Source organism: Taeniopygia guttata, chromosome 4A, assembly GCF_048771995.1.
Source record: "Taeniopygia guttata chromosome 4A, bTaeGut7.mat, whole genome shotgun sequence".
NCBI lineage: Eukaryota > Metazoa > Chordata > Aves > Passeriformes > Estrildidae > Taeniopygia > Taeniopygia guttata.
This window is the reverse complement of record NC_133029.1, coordinates 6,433,284-6,457,069: the sequence shown is the minus strand read 5'-3', so window position 1 is coordinate 6,457,069 and position 23,786 is coordinate 6,433,284. Positions and strand designations below refer to the sequence as shown.

Below are 23,786 nucleotides of genomic sequence, written 5' to 3'. Positions count from 1 at the left end.
CTTCCTTTTCAGTGTTATCCTCCTCCCTCTTGTTTAATGTTTTGTTAATGAGAAGAACAGCAAGGAATTTAAATGGAAAAGGTTTCAGGCCAATGTCTGTTTTTATAATCAACACTGCCATGTTGCTGGCTGTGTGTCTCACTTCTCAGCAAAGGCAGCACTGTTAACATGGTGCCATCTAAACAAACAACTACCCTGAGCTACCTGCTCTGTGTGAGGCTGTGAGCTGACAGCACACACCACGTGGCTGGAGAAAGGCACACAGACACCACAAAGCCACCAAGGTGCTGCAGATTTAAATAAATGCTGCACTGCATTTATTTAAACACAGACAAGAGCTTTCTTGTGGGAGAGCTAAGTGCGCTAACAGTACAGCAGACTCACCTGGAATCCTTTAGCTCAGTAACAGACAGAGACTCCTTGTCACTTTTCAAGTCACTTCCATTCATGAACACTTCACTGGCCTTCAACTCTGACTCATCTTGTGCCTCAGATTCTGCAGAGATCATGCTTTGTGCAGTCTCTAAACAATCCTCTGCCTCCCCCTTGATGCCCTGGAGCAAGTCAACACCATTTAGCTTTCCTGTATTTTGCAGGGAGAGAGGGAGGAGAGAAAATTAAATACAACGGAAAAAACAATGTGAGTAGCAGAATTGCTATTCTAAATGAGTAAAATACAAGTGCCAAAATAACCCTTCCTAGCCAAAACCTGAGGTACTTGGCTTCAACAGATTCATTTGTCTGTAGACAAGCTGCCTATATCAACATGAAATTTGTTTTTCATCTTCAAAAATGCTGCCTGAATTTCACTCTCAAATAATTCTGACTGATTCTCTGTTCAAGAAGGCAGTCCCCCTGGCATCTCTGGGACTGGTGTCTCAGACCATCCCAGTGCTGTTAGGACTGACCTTTTCAACAGAGCTTAAACACCACTGAGACTCACTGTCACCCAGCTTCCTTACCTGGCTGATCAGTCTTCTCAAGACCCAGCTCCTCCTCCTCTTCTATATCCTCTCCCTCCATCGAGGCAGACTTCCCTTCATTCTGCAACTGAATTGCCACAGTGTTACTTGGAACAACTCCCTGTCTTCCACAGTTTCACAAATTCACTCACAGCTCCCACACAAAACCATTCGGTGCCCAGAAGTGAGGCCACACGAGTTCCAGGCTCACAGACAACCAGGTCACCCAGCAACATGTGCTTTGCAGAGCCAGAGCCTGTAAGACCCACTTCCACATCCTACCTATTATTCCTGAGTTGCTTTCCCCCACTTTTTAAGAAGGTGTGTGCTAAATTTTTATTGATTTTCAGCTACTGGAAGACTTGAATATTTGAATGTTCAAAGAGGAACAACTATTCCTCAAGATGCACATTTTTTCACAAAACTTAGGTCACTGCATTAACAAAAATACATCCAGTTTTCTGTAGCAATAGCAATCCAAAGAGAATTGCTCTAAGCAATTATTTTGCTTTAAGCAAACAGATGATGTCAGAAATCTAAGTTTTCTGGGTAAAATCTGCCCTGGCCGAATACACACAGTTAAAAATAAATCTATTATTAACCAGGGTTCGGTTAAAACAGTTTTTAAAAACCAGTCTGAAGTGCTAACACCAGATAACATTGTGCCTATAGGCCTGGAACTAACATGTAACAAAGACTCTTCACATAGCAAGCCAAGCAGAAGAATGTGTGCAGTGGCAAACTACTGGATATTATTCTGGGGCACCAGAACTGTGCACTTCCTGTGGAAACCATTTTGTGTATGGATAACAGAGGAAGACAGGATACAAGGCAAAAAGTCCTATTCTGCATTTTACAGATCCAAACAAAAAAGTACCTTGGATTCATTTTGATCCGATTTTCGTGTTCTTTTCATTATTTCTTCTATTCTCTGTTAAAACATGCAGAACATTTACAATGACATACAGAGCTTTCTATTTCAGTATTCTGGTTAAAATTCATCAATCAGAATATATTTTCATATTTCATGTGTGTACTATTTTCATCACTGTTTTTAAATTTCACAAACCAGAGTTGGCAGCCTTTAAAAAAACACACTTCTATTTAATTGCATCTGAGACCATTTGCCTGTTCATTTTAGGCTGAAAATTCAAAACAGGATACCTTTTTTCTTTCAAGCCTTTCCTGCATATTTTGCTGCATAATCCTCTCTCTTTCCAATCGCTGTCTTTCAGCCTCTTCTTGAGCTTTTGCTTCAGCTTCTTCTCTCTGAAAAAACAAAAATAAGAGAGCATCCAGTGCATAACTTATTCCCAACAATAAAAAGCAAAGGAGTTACAGAATCCAGTTCAACACAAACAGGAACATCAGACAATCACTATTTAATATGACCACACATTACAACTAAATGTCAATAACCTAGTTACTGACACCAATATACATTACTAGGACATTCTGAAACTGAAACCAACTATACTGAGGTAATGCAAATGTTCTGAATGCTGCTGAGCTACTGAATGTTTTTGTTCAGACTACGCTTGGGGATGAACGAGGATAATCTATAAAGTAACAAGACAGCAATTAAATTCTAAATGTGTCAAGGTGAACTTAAAAATCGTGACAGTCAGGTATTGCTACCAAGACCCTTGTTGCTGAACATCTTCTACTCCTCCTACTCTGGAAAATCTTTTCCAGTATGACTGGAAAGAAGACAGAAACATAGTTAACACTCTGAGTAACTGTCATTAACAAACATTTAAAGAAATATACATGCGGCAAAGCCATTCACAGCTCTTTGAACACAAATGTAAAACTGCTTTAATTTTCGGAATTAATCTAATTTAAGGAAAGCCTGCTTTGTGCAGAGTTGCTCCCTTCAGTTCAAAGGATGTCTTTGCAAAGGTACTTGGCTGTGGAAGACTATTCAGCAACAGGAAAGGCAGACTTGGAAACACTACCCATCTTTCTTTGAGAGAAATCAGAACAAACCATCTTCTTGTAACTCATAGCAGTCTGCTGGTTAAGTGGGCTCAGTACAAATATCTTACATATGCAAAAGAGCATCCCTGATGACTAAAAAAAATATTCCAAAATAGCTGCTTCTACCCACACTTGAATTTATTAAATGCTAAGGAAAAAAAAAAAAAATCAGAGACCAGGGCAAGGAAAGACCTACAGACAGTCTCAAATCCATCTCAGACAGGATGAACTCAGCCTCACATCACGCCTGAGAGAGATTTGCCAAAACCATTCTGTGAAAGAAAAATCAAAGGCAACCCTCTTGAAACCACAGCAGCAGCTTCTTCCAGGAACACAGCAGGAGCCACAGACCTGCTGTTGAAGCTCTGCGAGTTTTTCCTGCTCCTCCTGCTCCCGGCGGATCCTCTCCTCTTCAGCTTGTCTCTGCTGCTCTTCATAAGTGACTCTCCTCTCCTCCTCCTGCTTCCGGAGCTCCTCCTCCCGCCGTGCTTTTTCCTCAGTTGCTCTCCTGGCCATTTCTTCTTCTCTGATTCTAGAATTGCCAAGGTACAGATTACTGGGTATTTATATCTTTAAAAGCGTGCATGCACAAGAGACAAGAGTAGGAAAGCAACAAAGTTCAAGGCAGTCCAGTCAGAAATAAGTGCATAAAGACACCTTCTGGTGAGGATTTACAAATGCCACCACCAGACTTATAAAAGCAAAAATTAGAATAAATTGGAAGAAATTATCTGTGAGTAAAATCTCTTTGCTAATTAAGTCAAGGCAGGTTGTTCCAATAATGAAATTTGATTGAGAACTGGATTAACTAATGACCATCTGCAACCATGACATGAATAAAGCTTATAATCACTGTCAAACATAAATTTAGTGGGATTTCCAAAAGACTCTTTCTTCTATAGACTGAAGGTGCATTCTACCAGCTCTTGAAGACATACAGGGCAGATCTGATGACATATTTCTAGAGCAGATTATATACAAGTTTCTGACAGCTTCATATCCACAACTGGGAAACAGACAAAATCTGACATTCCACCCTGTTTATAGAAGGTAGGTGACCCGTGACCTAGAATAATGTTAGTCAGCACTAACTTAGCCATTTATTTTAATAACTTCTATGCAGTGAACCAAATCCACACTGATTTACTACTTTGAATTGCTTGCCTGCAAGATTCCTGATCCATATTTCATATCACTAAAGTGAGATTTAATGTACCATCAAACCACTGCCTAAGATGATCAAAGGGAAGTCTGATACAGAGAATTTGACTCTTCCAAACCAAATACGAACAAACCAAACACAAGTGGTGCAAAAGGCAAGTTCTAGTCGTGAAACAAAAGCCCCACTGGTGTCTGGAAGGAAAAAGAAGCAGTGACTTCACAGGGACTGTGCATTACATATGTACTGAGATATAAACTTATGTTATACACAGTAACCTGTACCAGGTTGGTGCCAGTGCCTCTCAGCTTCAGGAACTCTATTAACATTTACGGGAACTTAAATGAAAACTCAGAAAACATACACAGCTGGAGTGTCCTTTCCAACCATACCCCACCACTGAGAGCATCCCTTCCCTTCCTCAGTTGTTACCTTTCCTCTTCTTGTCTCTGAATTCTTTCTTGGTCTTCACGCTCTCTTTGCTCCCGTGCCAGACGTCGCTTCTCTGTCAGGATTTTAGCAGCTTCTTCAGCTGTGGTGGTCCCTGCTACTGTTTTGCTACCTGATTCTGCAAAGGTTAAAAGAATCTGCTGTTAGCAGGTTCCAGGAACTTAAAATTATGAAACATGTTATGACTGTGAGATGAGATCTTATGGCCAACTGATTCAGTACCTTTTCCATCAGTGCTCATCACATAAGTGATTGCACCCTTATCTGTAACAGGCCTGCAAGAGCCAAAGGGGAGCCCTGAAGGGGCAGAGGCACAGTATCTCACTGACACTGAAAGAGTAACAGCTCATTTCAACACTGGTCCAGCCATATTCCAGATGATACACTTAAAGATACTGTCCAATTATCATAGCATTTAAAAACATGTCTCTGACAAGACACCCTTATTTCTGTAATGCTTGAACACCGAGAAGAAAACTGGGAAAAAAACTGCTTTAGGAAATACCTTTCATTTCCTTCTAATAAAACTGAATGCACGGGACCCTAAAGAGGAAATTATCATTCTTCTATTTTTCTTGTTTCATAACATTAAGATTCATGGCTTTATATTTACATAGTATCTTAGAGTGCAAATGATCATCATTTTATCTGGCCCTGAAGGCACATACTAATGACTTCAGTAATACCATATTTCTATACATCAGCAACAAATCAATTTCCAATTTACATGGAGATCAAAACAGCTTCAACCACCAGGTGAGTAGATCTTTGCAGGTCCTGCTGTTTATGCTTCTTCATGACCTGCCTGGTGCTATGGTGTCAGAACATCAGAGGCACTATTACAAATTGACATCAGGAAAAAAGTCAAAACAGAACCATCTTGCCATCCAGCTGCTCTCAATATGTATACTGAAAGAACTCTGATTTCTATCAGTTTTTCCCATTCCCTAGAAATATTTCAGTTTGAATGTGATTTAAGAGCTCATCATCTGAATATTCAGAGAATCAGCTCTTGATGTCAGTAGAGGAGCAGCATCATAATTTTGGTGAGGACCTGCCTTTCTCCTAAACATTTCACAAATCAGCAGATATTTGCTTAACCGTTATACAGCATTGAAGTCAAGGTAATTTTAATGAATTATGACATCAGGGTTTGACCATTTATTTTACTTCTGACCTGAAGACAAATAATTCAAAACACAAGGTCATCATTAGGAACTTTAATACCTGAAAAGCTGCTTAGGCCCCATGGACACATAATCACTACCTGCAGCTGCAGGGTATAATTAACACACAGCAAACTCTCAGCAGCTGACTCATGGCTGTCTTTTGTGCATGAAAGTTGTTCTTGCAGTCCTAGGAAAAGCATTTCAGCACTGACGTAGTGCAGGCACAGAGAGTGTTCTAACATTTAGATTTATCCAAAGCTGAGAAAACACCACCTCCCCAGACAACACATTACTTCTGATATGGGAAAAAGTTGCAGTGATGTTGGTACTAACAAAAATCAGCCTGTTCCAAATTTGACCTCAGTCAGAAGAGGTCCTCCTCCTCCTGAGCAAGAAAAAACATTTTGCATTTACAAAAACCATTAGCAGATCTGCCTGCTCAAGATAGGCAGATATTTTTCTTCCAATATTCTGTAATTTACTAGGTTTCATTTACTGTTGCCAGTGTACAGCCATGAAGAAGTCAAAATGTCTCTCTCTTCCTCTGTCATAGGAGTGTTCAGACTACTCACTTTTCATAGCAGAGGCCATTTTTTGTTGTACATTTGCAATCTATCCGAGTTGTATCAAATCTGGTTGACATTTAATGTCAGGTTTAACCTAGCTCCCCTCCTCAAAACTGAACCTAAATAAGACAACCTAATGCACAGCAAGAAGCCTAAAGGTTTTTTACTTAAGTTCTAGGGTTACAGCATGATGACAGATTAAGTATAATATCAGGTATTGACATAAGAAAATTAGTCACAACAGTTCAGAACACTGCAGATATGTAAAGAACAGGGGGAAAAAAGAAGAAAGGGTTGGGGACCTTCCCACTGCCTTTTCACTTCTGCAGTTTTATTGATGATTTCCATATGGGTATTTCAATACTGTTTTCATCTCCATGTACCCCTGTAAGGACATGAGATTTCCCAACATGATTGCTAACACGCCTTAAGAAAATTCAGTCTTTTACATTCAGATTCCTTTTCCTTGTATTCCTAGTCATTACTGGTAAGAAGAGTCTTTTTATCAAAGGACTTCCCTTTTTGTAAGGGAAGGGGAAAAGAGAAAAAAGGCAAGAGAAACAATCTCTGAACACTTGCAAAATGTAGTACTAGCTGGATGGAGGGAAGATTCTAAGGTAAATAATTCACAATTAATCTAGGAATCATATTTCAAAGCCTTCAATACCCAGATACAAAATGTGAGGCTCCATGATAGTTTATTACCTATCATCATGCATAAGGTGAGAGCTCATGAAGGAGCACTTCTTATGCTTTAAGTTGAACAAGCCTTTTAATTCTCAGAGAAGCTGCGAGAGGCTGCTGCCAGAAATGACAACTGCTCCAGTCACTGAAAAATAAAAAGTGTTTTACTGCGGAACAGTATATTGCAGTAGGAAGACACAAAAAACAAGACAAAAACTTGATTGCTGTCAGCAACAGGCAAACAAGTTCAGTTTGAAGGAGAAGAAATGGGATGAAGATACAAGTGCACAAAGCTGAAAGTAGGCTAAACCTACAAGACCTAGAGACTGATTTGCCACATGCCATTCACTGGTGTGCTCTGACTTCAGAAGCTGTCGGGGACAGGGAATTGAACCAACCCATGGGATGAACTGCTGACACAGACCTGTAAAATGAAAATTCCTTGAAAACTGAAAGCAACTTCTTAATGAAAAAGATACTGCCTCACATAGCAATATCGCAGTGTACCAAACCATTAAAGGAGAGAAATTAAATAATCTCTTATTTTGAAGAACATGCCTACTATTTCCTTTTGTTCTATGTATCAAACAAAGAAAAAGAGCTTTGCCCAGCCCCAGTAGGAATCACTACAAAGATTACTATTTTGAGATTAAAAATAAGCTAAAAGGAAAACAGATAAACTGGGTTAATACAGTTTCAGAAGTCAGTGTAGAGATGAGATAGATCAGGCATTCAAGGAACAAGGACAGAGGTACTTGTTCCAAAACAACTGGAAGATACAGGACTAGGACACACTGTTATGGAGGCTTCAACCAACTGATGACATTGATCAGAAGTGATGATGCTCTGAGGCACACAAGACATTTATCCACAGTATGGTAGCACACTGAGGGATGGATGTTCTGACTGCAAAGACAAAGGACGGGACACCAAAGACGGATGTGCAACTCCATACAAACATCCACCTCTGACAGCCAGGCTTCCTTCCACAGGATCACATGCCCAGAGAGCTCTACCATGAGTTCTTCAGGTGAATGACACTTCCTCACATCCAACAGAAGCCATATCAGGAGGAGTCTCAGAAGTGGCAGAGAAGAGGAGCAGCCCAGGGAAGCACACAGGAACCGCACATGCAGTAACGTGCAGCAAGCACATGTTCCCACTTACCTGGTGTGTGAGGGTTCACCCCCAGTACTGCCCACTGGCTGTAACTTACAGTCTAAAGATCCCTCCTTTTCCTGTCAAGGGTCCCTAAGTCCTTCTGCACAGTGTATTGCCTGCCAGAGCTCATCAGAAGGCTCTCCCAGATTCTGTTGGAGATGGCAGCTGGCATTTTCACCAGGGACAGAGGCCAGGCTCACGTGGCACAATGAAGAGGACTAGAAGACCAATTACTTATCTGCTATATGGCTCTCCTTAATCTGCCAGGATAACTTCTCTGTGTGACCTGTGAACTGATCACTCTTCCCCAAGGCAGCAATGATTACACGCTCACTGGAACTTAGGCCAAGGTAGCCTTCAAGCATTGTGAAAACTCATCCTGTGATGAACAGGAGCTGATTTTGTCCCCCAAGAAGGTCTCTACAGGAGCATTTTAAGAACTACAAACTGAACTGAAAGACCTTTCTGTAGTTTAACTACTAACTTTACAAACTTAAACTAGCAGATCCCTCAGCTAGAGCAGCTGAAGCTCAAAAGGCAAAGAGGATTTCTGCTTTTCTTAAAATTAAGTACAAGTAGTAATATTGAAAGCTCCTGATTTAAATCTCAAAGTCAAATAAACCAACTACTGCATTAAAATTCACATCCCAAAGTCATACCATGAAAAACTATTATATAATAAAGCAATGAACAGCTTCTGCCTTAAAGCATCCTATCCTGCAGGGCTCTGCCTCACGAGCCAGCTGTTCCCCACTCCTAGCACACACTGGAGAGGCCTGGAGCAGGAGTGAGTCAGACACTGAGAAACACCCACCTTCTTTGGTCTTTGTGCTAGCTGCTCCTGCATCCCTCTCCAAGGCTGGGGAAGCACCTTGATCTTGTCCTACTCCTTCTGTGCTCTTATCCTTTGGTTTGCTCTCTGCTTCAGTTTTCTTTTTGGTAATGTTTATAACACTTGGTGTGAGAGATGGGCGCTGGATGGGTGCTGATTTAGAGACTGGAGTAGGAGATGGTGGCCTTTGTTTAGACACACCAGGTGAAGGTGGGCGAGTCTTCTGTCTGTTGAAATAAAGAATATTTTTCAGAGCTAACAATGAAAACCTCAACCACGCGCCTGAGGAGAGCAGTGTCCTCTGTTTAGTTTATATTACATATCTCACTTTCAAAAATAAATCCACCCACAAATTACTGGTGCCTTCCCCATAAAACTTAAACCAGGATTCCAAGACACCTTGGGCAACCAGCCTTGCTACTTGGGGGCTAACATCAGAACAGGACTGCTAGCCCAGATCTCCATTTACTCCTCATCTAGGATGAACCTTGTGATTCCTATCCAAGAAACTTCCTATGCTAACACAGGTGGATCACTTCATTCAAAAGTTTGCAGGCTTTTGTTGGTTTTGGTACACAGACTGCACAGAAGATTAGGGTGCACAACAAAAGCTGAGGTAAAAGCTGCATCCCTACTGTGGGAAAGGGAAATTGGACCCAAAATGAAGACTTTTCTGTACAAACGCAGCATAGCATGGGTCATCCAAACTCTAACAGCTCAATTGTCTTGAGACAGGAAGTAGCCTTCATTTTGTGCTGAATAAAAGGTATTTACACATACCTGACAGCAGAAGAGGTTTAACCTGGGCACGTACCTGACTGCAGAAGGGGACGGAGGACGCTTCACCAAATTAGCAGGAGAGGGGGATCTTCTACGGGCAGACACCGATGGTGAGGGAGGGCGCCTCAAGCCAGAACCTGGGGATGGTTTTTCTGTCTCTGATTTCTAGAAGATACACAAAAACAAAATACTGCTGACTCTCTAGAATACACTGCAGACAAAGGAGCTGCTATTTCAACAAACAAGCAAGTGGTCAACAAGACACACTTTGAATTTCCTTTATGTTCCAAAACACAGACCTGGTCTGTGTTTAATTTTTACATAAATTAAAGTTTGGGAACCATAAGCAGCAAACAATACGCCTTCAAGGTAAAAGAGAGATCAAGTACCATATAATTCCAATTGGATTTTAATACTCTGTATTTTCTAGGCAAATGCTACTGTACATTTCATTAATGCTTATTGAAAGCAGCAGCAAAGAGGGGAAACAGGATCCCATCCTGAGCTGTTCCAACCCCCCAGATTAATAGAAACTTAATTCCTCTGGGTTTTCTACAAACCTGGGTTGAATCAGGTGAACTTGCATCAGATGAAGACACAGAGGACTTCAACCTGTCGATGCTACGGCTGCGCACCGGCACTTTAGGAGCTGGGACTGGGGAATTGATGGAACTGGCTGAAGCTGAACGAGGACAGAGGTGAGATTCTATAAAAGTTAGGAATTTGACAAGACAAAACAAGAACCAAGTGCACAGCATAAGAACAGGAGAGAAGGAAGAGGGAGAAAAAGAGAAAGAGATATTGTGTGTGTTAGAAACCGTACAGGGAAACACCGCAGGCAGTGCACAGTGCAACGGGTCACAGACAGACACCACCACACAATTAGTACTTGGGAAGCAACAGCACCAAGAATAAACACTCTGAAAGCAGCAGTCTGGAGTAGATAAAAATAAAATGCTTTTCCAAAAATGGATCAAATTTGCAGTACAGCAGCATTACTTTAATTTTAGTCAAGTTGCATTTGATCACAAATGCTTCCATATCAAAGACTTAGCATCTTTCCTGACAATTTCTTCATGACAGGTTCAGATTTCAAGCATGTTTCCTCTATACTCAAGGAGGAAATCTCCCTTCTTTTCAAAGGTGATGTAAAAAAGGTCAACTATTTAATTATGATACCTTTCCTATCTGAAGTGGCACTCTCTTCACATATAAGATATTGGAAGAAATTTTATCTTACTACTTTTTTACTAACATGATCACAGACAGATAAGCACACATAGATGCAAAAATATTCTAAAACTAGATATTGGATTCTTCTATAATTCAAATAAATTGTGACAAATGCAGCACTTAGTTTTGTAACTAACTTTATGGAAAATACATTTTATTTTTGTATTTGCAGCATTTGTGCAAGGAGACCTGCATTCTGTTTGTGCACAGATTGTGTTAAAGCACAGGTACTTTTCTACTGAAATGAAAAAAGTACCTCTAAGTAAACTCATAAAAATGTATCTTTAGTTCAGCAATAGTGAGTGTCACATGCTAACAGTAACAGAAAAATGATGGCATTTCCCCACATGACATGAATTGAATAATTAATGGTAAAATAAAAGCAGCACATACACAGGTGTGTAAAAATATGACTATTGATGACAAACCAAAAAAAAAAACTGGTTATTAGGCAAGGTGAACAGTGTGGAAATGTCACCGTTACTGATAAGGACCAAGTGAAATGGTGTAAGATAAAAAATAAAGATGTGATTTCATACTGAAGAAGAAACAGGCAAAACTGATAATACAAGTTGAAGGTAAAAGAAGAGAAAAGACTCCACATTGGTTCCAGAGATGCATTTACTGGGGCATTATTAATTAACCAGTAACAATTCCAGGACATGTGGGATGCAGCTAGGGGGGCTTGCCCACGATGCAAATTCCTGCTCTGGTAAACCGAGCCTGGTGTGGACATATCAGGTCAGTCTGGACCAACACAAAAGCGCTTGAGTCAGCCAGGGTTTCTCTCTTCTATTATACCCTGACTTCTCCTATCAGCTGAACAAAGCCAGCTCAGGGCTCCCTGTACCTATCTAAAGGTAACTCTATTGTCATGTTTCTGCAAGAGTTTCTTCCCCTAAGTTTTGCACTTTGAAATTATAAGTTTGCTTGTTTTTTTTTTTCCCCCTTTCATAACCTAGTACTGCTCTAACCACAATGTCTGAGATTGAGTTGAGGGTACAAATGCAGGTCTCTGACAGTTTAAAAAACCACACACAGTTAAAAAATCCCCAGAATGAACACCAGCATCTGGTTCTCTGCAGAGCAAGTAAACCAGCACTGCAGTTTAAAAGCCAATATTATTATACGGTTTTGTAAAGTAAACATGCAACACAGCATGTGAATTTGGTATTAATGACCACAGAAAATACTGGGTAAGTAATATTACACACAACCATGTATTAACTGTCTGATTCAGACAGAAGTGTAGCACAGTTAGCAGCTACCATCTAAGTTCTTGCTTGAAGAGCAAGTGTGTAAGATTTTGAGGCTTTGCTGCCCTCCTGTTACCTGAGGGGTCCTGTCCATCAGCCGACAAGGTAGCAGCACTTTTACTCCTAGCTAGGGAGGCCTGTGTGGGGGCCAGGAGGCGGCTGATTACGCTACTGTCCAGGGGACTGAGCTGGGAGCGACGAGCTGGACGACAGGAACAAACCAAAAAGGATCCAACATGAAATCATATCATGGAAAACACAAGCAGTACAAAGCAAAGGAAGACTGAGCATTGTTGCAAATCTTAACAGTTTTGGAAGAACAATGGTGAAGTCATGGAGGGGGAATTCCAAACTAAAAGCACAGAAGGGTTAAACACTGCAATCTCTTATGTTGCACTCCTTGTTCTTGACTTGCTTAGTACAAGTCATTTTCAAGTGCAGAGACTGGCACATGACAACAGAGGTGAATGCTGAATCCAGCCAAAGTATGAGATGTTTTTAACTGAGCTCTTCAGAGATTCTAGATTCTAGATCTCTAGATTGCAGGAAAGGCTGTTTTGACATAATAAACAGCAGGCTTGCAAGTCAAAGCCAGAAGTTATGGTCAAGCATCGCCTGCACACACAGATTCACATGGACAGCACCCAACATTCTCTCATACAGGAAAGATTCTGAAGCAGAAATAATTTCAACTGTTGGCAACTGCTGCTAAAAAGGAAAGTTTCAGAATTGTTAACTCAGAGGGAAAAACATGTTAGACAAGGTGCTATTCTTCAGGTTTAGGAGGAGTTCCTAGGAATGAGGTTATTTTTAACCTAGTTGGGAATACACAGACCAAAAGAGACTGAAGTGAGAACAGGTTTCTTCCTTCTGCATGCACATGGTTTACTCCAGCAGCAGGAACAGAGGAGTTGCTTTTAAACTGAATAATGAAATGGAACTTAAAAAGCAAAGGTAAGATTTAACTAAGAAGTGAACAGATCAGTGACATTTTTACCATGTCTTACCCTTCAGTCTACCAGCTCTCAAATAGATTGCTTTCTTAAGCAGACACATATTGCTATCTGCTTGCAGTGCCATACAATAAAGACTAAGGCTGCCTTAGAGGATTTCTTTTTCTGTCCAGAAGTAAAAGTTTAACTTATACAATTTTATATTTAACACTGGGTAACTAAAAAGCCATTTAAAAGTCCTAGAAATTTAAGAACTTAGGAAACTAGTGTAATCAAGCCCATCCAAACTTTAAAGGCTTTTTAAAAAATATTTGATTTTATGAAACAACCACCTGGTTTTTCTTCCTTTTTCACTTTTTCTAGCTCTGGAGAGGATTGGGGTTTACTACTCATTCTACTCAAAGATGTGCTCCTCTTCTTTTCTGTTCCTCCTAGAGACCAAGCGTAAGGAAGATTATTTTTAACAAGATATGATTTTCTAAATTGCCATCCCATGCTTTGCTTTTACCAATCAGCTAAAACCATCAATGTATCATTATGAAGCACTATTTTCTCACGAGTTAAATGGTTTGGCTACCATTTGTCTACTTCCCCCCCACCCTTCCACATTTCAGAGGAATAAGGCTGGTTTAGAGACAGTTACCCAATATCTGGCACTGCAATGTGCATAATGTATTTATGCCACAGTGCACAGACTGCATGAATGCCTGAGTGCAAACATTTATAATGGAACTGGGACATGGTTTAAAGGAATCTTTGAATATCCCATTTACTGCCTCCCAACTCTCAAAACAAACTGGTTTCTAGCACCTTTCTGTTCCACCTGCGAACCTTTGGGTGCTGACTGCTGGGAATGTGGAGGGACTTTGTTACTCAGTCTGTTTAATGAGGCACTTCTCTTTGTGGTACCTGGAAGTGAAAGTGCATGGATTAATTATGCTGAAAAGCCCAGAGGTACCCTCCAACACCTGCCCCACTACCCTAAGAGAGAGAGGAATGATTAAGTTGCTTTATAATATTGAATTCTTCGTAAGCAGAAAAACTGGATCAGGGAAGAACCACTTCATACAAAGCATTACTTCTTTAATTTCTGCATGTTTCTGATCACAGCAGTAGTATGTCAGCCACAACAGATTCGTGTTTGATCTACAGAGGCCATCCTTGTACATCTTTAAAATACACCAGAATTTTAAAAGACAACTGCTCACAGTCTCTATGAGTATGAGTGAGCCTAGAATTAACACAGTGGTAAGTGGAGATACTCCACTGATCCAGGACAAGCATAATTTTCTCATTTCCACATTCTGCTCCTTCACCCTCCCAAGCACACGTGCACAACAGAAGCAATCTGGTTCATTTTGGGACTGTATCTAATGTCCTGTGAATTTACCCATCTTTTTACCAAACAGACAGTTCTCCCCAAGTGTCAGATTGAGAGCACAGGATCACTCTAAGTCACTCTCTCCCCCCTGATCACATAGATCACTTGGAGTCCTGTCCAAACTTTGTTGTATTTCAAGCCACCTGAGAATATTTCCTCCGAAGTGACTAAGGATTCACAAAGGATTTCAGGGTATGACAGTAAGTTTGAAAGCAATCCCAATTAGTTGATAATTAGTTACTTCCTTTGTAAGAGGTTTAATTTGTACTTTACAACCCTGCTTCTGACTCATATCCAGAGCTGAACCCTGCAGACACATAATATATAAATATAATTTAAAATCACAAGCAGCCTCCACTGACTCAGAGCCCCTGCCAGTATAAATATAGTCACTGATTTCCCCACCAGGCACAGAGTGGATGATCACAAATTTTTCTGCTGCATCACCTTTCAACACGAACCAGCAAAACCACCTTTAGCTGTGTCTGTGTCAGGGATTCTTTTAGCTCAGTTTGCTTCATCAGAGGTTGCAGCCTGACAGAACACTGCAGCACAGACCTAGCTGAATCTGCTTTTGTATTAAACAGCTTTTAGCTTATTCATCATTTTAGAAAAACAAAAAAGCAAAAGCAAAATCCTCCATATTTGCAATATAGGCAGGTTCATACAAAACTCTGGGAAAATTCCAAATTAACAAAATCTCATGCTAAAACAAGCCAGAATATGTGCTCCTACAAATAGTTTTTATTTATCTTGACAAGTATGTTGGGACAATTCTTTATCATAATTGATTTTTTTCCCTCTCATTGGCAATCAAATGACTGAAGCTGTCTAACAGAAAAGGACAGATTTATTTTCATACTATGTCTATTTTGCTGAAATTTTAGAGTGTGAATTAAGGCATGCAAATTCATAGAGATGATGGGAAATTATCTGTGAATCATTAACCAAGATTTGACCTTTAGTAACAGAATTACAGAAATAAAAAATTTAAAAACCAGCAGTTTTTACCATCGCTCTTCTCCTCTAACAGAGATCACATCAACTGGGTCAAAGCCCTGAACAGTCAGGCTGGATTAAGAAATTGCATGAAATGCATCTGAGATCAAAATATGAAGTGAGTCACAGAGCAGGGGAGGAGGGAGAAGTTTTCATTCCACCTCCTGTCTCCTCCCCAGGCACAGTTGAGCAGTGCCCAGCTCCCAGCAGCCACACACCCCTACTTACTTCGATCTGAGGCATTCAAAAGAGCTGCAGATGAGGACAGGCATTTGCTCACGGCAGCCTCTGCCTGTTTGAGGTTGGCTGTGGAGGGCGAGCGTTTGCTGGCTGTGGAGAGAAGTGATACCTTTAGAACTCGCCCTCATACTGAGCCTTTCACACCTTGCTGGGAGCTCACTCTCCAGGTATTACATCCTGAAAGCTATTTCTGCTTTTGTTTGATGATAAACACAAAATTTTGTTTTCCTTTGAACAGGCTTGATACCATTAGCACCAGCTGGGACAGGCACAGAAAAGGTAGAATTTAGTGGAGTCACGCCAGGATTTATGCATATGTGTGTGAACAAGGGATTTTTAAACCCCGTACCCCTAACATAGAAAGACAAAAGCTACTGAGGTTGTCTGTTGTTACCAGACTGGCAAGACACAGAAAATAACAACAAAATCTGGAAAATTTCTTTCTTCATTCAAACCAGTTTTTTAATCACTAGTTAATAAATCCAAACCAAAATGAATTATTTTGGAGGAATAAAACCAATTCCTAAGGAAAGGCAAGAAAGCATTCTTATTTCTGATTGCATCACAAAGATTGCTGTATTTTAGAAATTGCCAATTTTTCTCTAAAAGCCACTCTTAAGTTCATGTTTCCTATCAAATCTGCAATTTTTCAGAAAAAAAAATGCCACAAGAGGCATTAATTTCTTTTGGTATGTGTATACAGATACACATAAAAATCACATTTCGTGTGGCAGAACTGCAACTTTATTACAAGGCAGATAAATACCTGCTTTTTAATTTCAAATAATGTACTTTCAGGATGAACACTACTCCAGAGTGTGAAAGCCTTGGAAAAAAACCCCATATACCTGTTGCTACAGAAACTCAGTAAGCAGAAAACATTAATGTACACAGAGGGGTGCAGACCAGCACAACAAACACATGAAATTCTATACATCTAATACAAGTAATTGATTTTACTGACACACTGCACAGCAAAGATAATTAATCTGAACTCATTAGTGCATAAATACCAAAGGACACAGCAGCACTACTCACCACAGAGGCAACATCTTTTCCCTTTGCCAGCATGCTACAGCAGCCCCTTATAGCCAGAGCCAGGATATAAGGATTCCTATGGACAGCCTATGGGAAGCTCTTGGCACAGTGAACAAGAGCAAAGTCCCGTGGGATAAGAGGAAGATCTACTGAATCTGGTTTAGAAATTAAGATCTGAGCTTAGTGGACACTTTCCCAACATAACAAAATGAAGAAGAAAAAAAAAGGGGGGCATTTTGTGAATGGAGTCTGAGAACTGGGATAACTAAACAGCCTTAGGAGGTTTCATATACGAAAATCAGGAAGCTCATAATTTATGTATTTGGGTGTTTTTGAAGGGGAAGGCTACCCCCTAGTGTCTGCTCTTTAAAGGAAATCCTGCCTCCTGCCTGAACTCAACTGAGTCCAAGGCCTCCAAACATCACAGAGACACTTCAGACAAATTTCTCTTGGTTCAATTTAGCACTTCAGCACTCGTATGAAATTTGAGATTTGGTCTATCACCTACTGGGACCCAGGTACAGAGGTCAATGCTTTTTCAAGCAATACATCTGCATGATCAGATGGCCTCAACTTCTTCCCTACCTCATTACAGAACAGCTTCTGCAAACTATAAAGCTCCTTTTTCTAGGAAAAAAAAACCAAAACCTTAGAAGACAACCAGACTGACTGGCTCAGGAATATCCTGCCTATGTAGCACCATTTGAAAAAGTATCCCAAATAACTTCTTTCGGGAAATGTTAGAAGGCATCCATTAAGGGGTTTAAAATCAAGAGGCACACAGCCCATGTGACATCAACTTCTCTATTTTTCTAATGGAAGGGGGAAAGCAAACTGCAGCAGTAGAGCTGAAGAATGCCATGCAGCAGGACTTGGACTGGGCAAGGAGCTGGAAAACATGGGATCTTAAGAAAATCACTCAGAATGAGGAGCTTTCAATCCTCTCAGGGTTTCACTGAGAGGGTGCTGCAGCATTGCCTGAGGCTGGATAACATAAGGCTACATGAAATAAGATCAGCTGTCTCTCACTTCCTTCCAAATTTCTAGTAGGACAAGGAAGCTCTTTATTTAGCAAGGAGAGGCTCTGGCAGCCCCATTTCTATTCTAATAGCATGTCTCCAGTCCTGATGCACCTGAACCTCTAGTTCTGCTCAGCAGGCACCACTAAAACACCCCCTTTACCAGGACTGTCATCAAGGAGGCTTTATTGCACAGCTTGGCCATTTCTCTTGGCAGACCCACACCCTGCCTGCTTCATCTTAGCACTGACAGCAATGCCATTAATGTAACACTTGACTCTAGGGCTTTCATCCATTTTTCCATTTCTCCATCAGCAGGATCCCTGCTGTGGTCTCATGAATCACACTCAACATCCCACAGAACTGCTGATGGCTGGGGAAATGTTCCATTACATGGGCTTCACTTTCCAGAGCACACTATCACACAAAACCTCTGCTCTGCCACTCAATGTTCCTAAATATTACTGTTGACACACCCTGTTCATGGAGGACATATCTGATTCTGCATTTTTTTTTGCACAGCACTACAACTGACAAGAATGCCTTTTGTCCTAAAATATTTAAAGAATATTTGAAATCAGTTCCCCAAATGCTTCTCATTTTAAGAAATGGGGCTTTAATCCCAAATCTACCACAGAATTTGACAGTGGAAGTATAATAATGGATTGAAATTTGCTCAAAACATGCAGTTAGAGAAGATGCACTATTCAGCTACAATGATGTAATGGAGTAGAGCTCATATAGTGTCATTTTTCAGAGTAAAAAAAAGGTAATTGTTGTCTTTCCAGAAAATGTGCAAATATGCAGCAAAATGGACCATACAAGGATTTTTTAGAAAGCCAGCTGGATTTAAGTATTCCACATGGCTTAGGTAGATTTTCCATAATAATTAAGTAATGAGCTCCCAAAGTTAAAAAGAACTACCCTGAAATAGGAATAAATATGAGAAATGTAAAACCACTCATGGTTCCACATTATCCACCCCACAGATCATAGCTTCATGTTTGAAACATTAACATAAAATCAAACACAATTTTAAAACAATGTGGGTGCACAAGGGCTTGACTAGGACATTGCATTACCTGTTTATCTCCATTGCAATTTTTTTTCCAGATTGGTGCCAAGTTATCCAAATTGATCTACTGCTCCTGAACTATCTGCATAATCACTTTATGATGCATAAATCACAGTTTAAGCACTTATTACATCAGGAGCATTTGTGTTAGAAGATATTTTATCTTAAATGTGCTTCAGCAGCACTGAAGAGCCTCCACAACAGAAAGGACAGACAAGGCTCAGTTCCTCACATAAGTCAGGAGAGAGCAAAGAATATTATTTTGTGTTTGTTAGAAGAATAAAACACACTGCTTTCTTAAAGATGTAAGGCAAATGTGATTTCCCAGTTTCAAGGTTAAATGATATTTGGTAGTCTGAGATACAGTGAATGGATTTATATACGTACCCAAGGAACACACGTAAAGCAGATAAACCAACCCAGCCAAACTGGCTGATTTTGGAAAAAATTAGGGGCTCATGATGTGCAGGGCAAGGGAAGAGAAAAGTTAACTAACATACACATGCTTCTGCTGTATTGCCAGAGTAGTTAACCACAGTCAGTCAGAGCTTCACTGCAGTTCCAAGTCTCACTTGTCTGTGTCACAGACAGCTGCACTGCATTAGTAACGTTGTGGGCATGCACAGACTGTCAGGATTCAGATTCAGCTGGGTCTCAGCTGAGAGTTTTCACCTCAATCTAGCCACAAGAAATAATTTTGCTTATTAAACATATGTATCAGTGATCCAAAGCATTTCTATGAATGGCACAGTCTGTGCACTAGAAAGTGCCAGAAATCCAATGAAAACACATTTCTTGTATAGAATTATCTTTAGGTAATTGGGACAGCTCTGATTTTGCAATACCCTCCATGGAAAAAGTATTAAACTGCTCAAGAGACCCATTCCCTTTCACAAAGTTTTACTAAAACATCATTTGATTTTCCAAATGTTACTTCAACCGCTGGTACCAAAGCAAGAAGGAAACAAACCAAGACCTACAATATAATTTTTGCAAAGCAATGAAACAGTCTGAAACTGCCCTTAAACCCTCCAAACCTTAGACCACTGAACTAATTTATATTCAAATACTTGCTCACAGAAATTTCTCTTCTCCTTGTGCTGTATCCAGACCTCTTCAAAAACCCAAATGAACATAGCCTTTCCCTAAAAATTCCCTCAGCATGCCATGACTTAGCTGTAGTTGAATTAGCTGGGAGGGACAGCCAAAATGAGGGGGCCTGCCTTCTACTTAGGGAATCACATTTGTTGCACAGCTGGCCAAGATCCAGGAAAAGATCTATAAGAAGATGGTTTTCCTTAGTGTGAGAAGAACTCAAGCTTAAAAGGTTAGTAGTGAATGCAAAATAACAGAAAAAGAACATTTTATAAATCTATACCACCAGCTCCACCTTCATCTGTGCTCTGCTGTTCTGTAGAAGAAGAAGGTTTGTAAGCTGAGTCATGAGGTCAAAAAGCAAAAAAATGCAAGTTAACCAAAAAATGGGGATGCTGCATTTCATAATGACAACTAATATCAAAGCACTTTCAAACATGTTACAAACACACACTCAAGATGACAGAAAATAACAGTACCACACTCAGTACAATTCCACCAATACAGAGGATAGGCTGAACTGAAGCATTTTTTAAAATTTATTTTATTCCTGGCCAATAACTTATGCTATTTATAGGTGGTTAGGTAGTGTGTGAAAAGATCCCTTCTACTGCAGTCTTTATTTGCTGGTCTGATTTCAGAATGCTTACAAGTAGAAACAGGTAATTGTGAAACAGGAAATCATCTGAGCTCAAATTAAAGACTGTTAAAATGCATCACCTAATCCAGAATAGAATCCATGTTCCAAGAAGCTTGGACTGTCCAATGGGTTTCCTTACCCCTTACTGGACATTCAAATAATCAGTCAGCATTTCATAACTCCAAGGGTCTGTATAGAACATTTTAGATGTGATATTAGAGTACAACTGGGTACTTTTGGTTTAATCACCAGTCTTGGCACTCCACTACGTGAACTGCATTTGAAGGACTCTCAATTACCTTAATATTACAGATCATAATTCCCCTTATCTGATGTTTGAGGGCTGGCAGTGCTGTCATGTGTTGTATTTCCCATGGAGCTTCTCTCCAGCTCTTCCCAAGGTCAGAAATAGCTCTAAATCTGAGCAGCATTTCAGGGCAAGTACAGATATGACACCTTCCCATGAGCCACACATAGATCCTGCTTTAAAATCCCAGATAGGAAAGGATGCACAGGTCCCTGTGAATTGTGCTGCATCTGCCAGTGTTCACACAGAATATTCTGTGATTTTAGTCCTACTAAAAGCAATGCTGCTTACCTGTTTTGCCTTCTGAGTCTGGAGTTACAGAGCCTCCCCACGACCATCTCTTCTGTCGTGTTTCCAGCCGCTGACTCCGTTCCAAGGTGCGATGCAGAACTGCTTCATAGCGCTCCTACCAAACAACATCTGCATGAAGCTTCTAGCTGTTAACCACAGCCACGCCAGGAAACAAAATACAGACCACCCCCAGTATGATTTATGATCGGTTTTACCAGGATTTTGTTACAAAAATTATCATGCAAAGAATGTTGGAGGCAATTAATGGCTTCAAAACACTGCAAACATGATTAGGTCAAGCTAAAGCACAGATAATCTATTCTGCTCTTTACTTAAAATAGCCACCAAACAGATTTCCTATTCAGTAAACAGCACTACTGATTTTCTAAATAGGGATGAACCCCAAACTGAGCAAAAGTAATCTGTTATCCTTGAAACTATTTCTATGATGAAGTTATTTCTAAAAGGTGATAAAAATTCTCCATTATAAAATACCAAGTATAAAGTTATTTGTAATTTCAAAGAACTGTAAAAACAATGACCAGGTCTTAACAGATGCTGAAATTATGAGAGGTTGAGATGTGATGAAACCAGGAACAGCAAGACATAAAGGCAAAACTACAAAAGAAGACCAATCAAGTTCAGGCCCCAGCAATCACTCCTGACAGGGGGCTGAAAGAAGCTTTTGCTGCTGTCTCCAGAACTAGTAACTGCCTGCAGGGGAGCTTTAGCTCTTGTGCATAAAAATGAACTGTAACCATGCTAGACTCCTTGCCAGCCAGGTTTCCACACGTGTCAACAACACATTTCTCTTCTGGAATAGCTATATCCCAAGTGATCTCCTGAAGCAGTATTTTCTGCAGATACACTGCAGTAAGATGTCAAGGGAACTCATTATACAGCCATTTCTCCCACTTGGGGACACCAGACTTTCACCTTCTTTCAACACCATTTCACAACACTAACTAAAAAAGACACTGTGCAAAACACACAATGTCAACCTGGAAAGAAGGGAGGATTCTGCTCACTGACAAAAGATAAAATTAAAAGTTTTTGTTTGAAATATAAAGCTTAGTTTCCCCTCTGTTAGAGAAACCTGAACTAGAGTTTACCTAAGGTGCCAAAGTACCCAGACATTATGTAATCTGTAGATTGTATTTCCATGGAGGTATCTGCAGTGCAGTAATTCTTCAGTTGGAGTTAGATATAGGCTTCACTTTAAAAATGACAGAACTGAGTTCAAGACCTCAATATAGTGAGCTGCAGAGATGTTCAAAATGACTGAGGAGCTGTGGAGAGGTATCTGAATCCTCACCTCAGCTAGTGGTCTTCAGGATTTTTAGAACCACTCCCTTTTCCACGCTATTTGCTACTGTGCTACTGCTCCTACATTATTAGAATATTAATTAAATGAGACCTGGCTGAAAAAGTTAGCAATAATGTTGGGGACTATGTATTTTGATGCACTTCTATCTACCAAATAAAGTTGTAGATGGTATTGTGCTGGTGCCTTTTCCTTGTGTCAGAGTACCAAAGTCAAGATCTGTTTTCACTTTCTGATTGAAGGCAAAGTTTTACAGGTCAAATCTATACTGTCTTCCTACCTTCCAGATTCTGCATGTATGCAGAAGGTCATCTCCAGGGACTGAGTAAAAGACAAGGTAAACACCTCAATTGCTAGTCCTTGTCTCCCTTGATTATTCACTCTGGTGGCCACTTAAAACATACCTACTATCCTCTAAACTGCATGAATAAATGTAATAAATGTAACATCTTTTTGAAGCATAAGGGGTGTTTTCTGCATAAAGCAGTTGCTTAAAGAAATGACACTGCACTGGACTGCAGTCACAGCCCACCCAAGCATTTCTGTTCTCCAACGGTGTAAACTATTCCATGAAGTTCAAATGGAGTATCAGTCTGATCATAGCTGATTACAGAAAACCAAACACCAATGTAGAATACTGCCAGTGAAAAAGGCAGTGAAAAAATGAATTGCTAGAACACTGGACTCAAAGGAGCAGCCAGCCAGGCTTACAAGCTCCTCACCAAAGACCCACAAGCAAGTTCTTACAACCAGCTTATGAATGCACAGAGGTGTGATACTTCCACATGGTGATACTGAAAATTAACCCTGGAAATTAACCCCTTCAGAACTTGCACATTTAATACGCACTAACATAGCTACTTCTCAAAAGGATGGAATAACTTCATGTATTTATTTCTGCTGCCAGCTTCTATCATTAAGTGAGTGCCAAACTCAAACACTGCCCTGCCTGTCCATGTGCAGTCAGAGCAAAGGCCAGTGAGCACAGTCACTACACAGTTCAAAGCAGCAAATGACCAATACACAGATAACATCACCACCTCTCATCATACAGGAATGGATTCAGGTTTAGAAGAATTACAAGAATATGAGTCTCAGGCCACATCAGGGCCTGAGAAGGAAGCAAGACATGGAAATAAGAGAAGTAATTCTAAGACCTGTCACCTATGCTGATTTACAGACAAAATCTACA

General features: G+C 40.2%; 1 protein-coding gene across 1 annotated transcript in view; it reads right to left on the bottom strand.

The window, feature by feature from the left end:
• The window catches only part of MAP7D3 (MAP7 domain containing 3), a 40,784-nt gene that overhangs the window by 1,185 nt on the left and 15,813 nt on the right, over positions 1 to 23,786 (bottom strand). The window contains exons 5-19 of the mRNA XM_030272511.4: positions 21,271 to 21,385; positions 20,316 to 20,348; positions 15,794 to 15,895; positions 13,996 to 14,094; positions 13,518 to 13,616; positions 12,309 to 12,434; positions 10,304 to 10,449; positions 9,778 to 9,908; positions 8,946 to 9,190; positions 4,534 to 4,669; positions 3,294 to 3,474; positions 2,127 to 2,231; positions 1,840 to 1,893; positions 963 to 1,050; positions 385 to 583 (exon numbers count right to left, since the gene is read on the bottom strand). Coding sequence (XP_030128371.4) covers positions 385 to 583; positions 963 to 1,050; positions 1,840 to 1,893; positions 2,127 to 2,231; positions 3,294 to 3,474; positions 4,534 to 4,669; positions 8,946 to 9,190; positions 9,778 to 9,908; positions 10,304 to 10,449; positions 12,309 to 12,434; positions 13,518 to 13,616; positions 13,996 to 14,094; positions 15,794 to 15,895; positions 20,316 to 20,348; positions 21,271 to 21,385 — 1,859 coding nt within the window. The remainder of the gene's footprint in view (positions 1 to 384; positions 584 to 962; positions 1,051 to 1,839; positions 1,894 to 2,126; positions 2,232 to 3,293; positions 3,475 to 4,533; positions 4,670 to 8,945; positions 9,191 to 9,777; positions 9,909 to 10,303; positions 10,450 to 12,308; positions 12,435 to 13,517; positions 13,617 to 13,995; positions 14,095 to 15,793; positions 15,896 to 20,315; positions 20,349 to 21,270; positions 21,386 to 23,786) is intronic.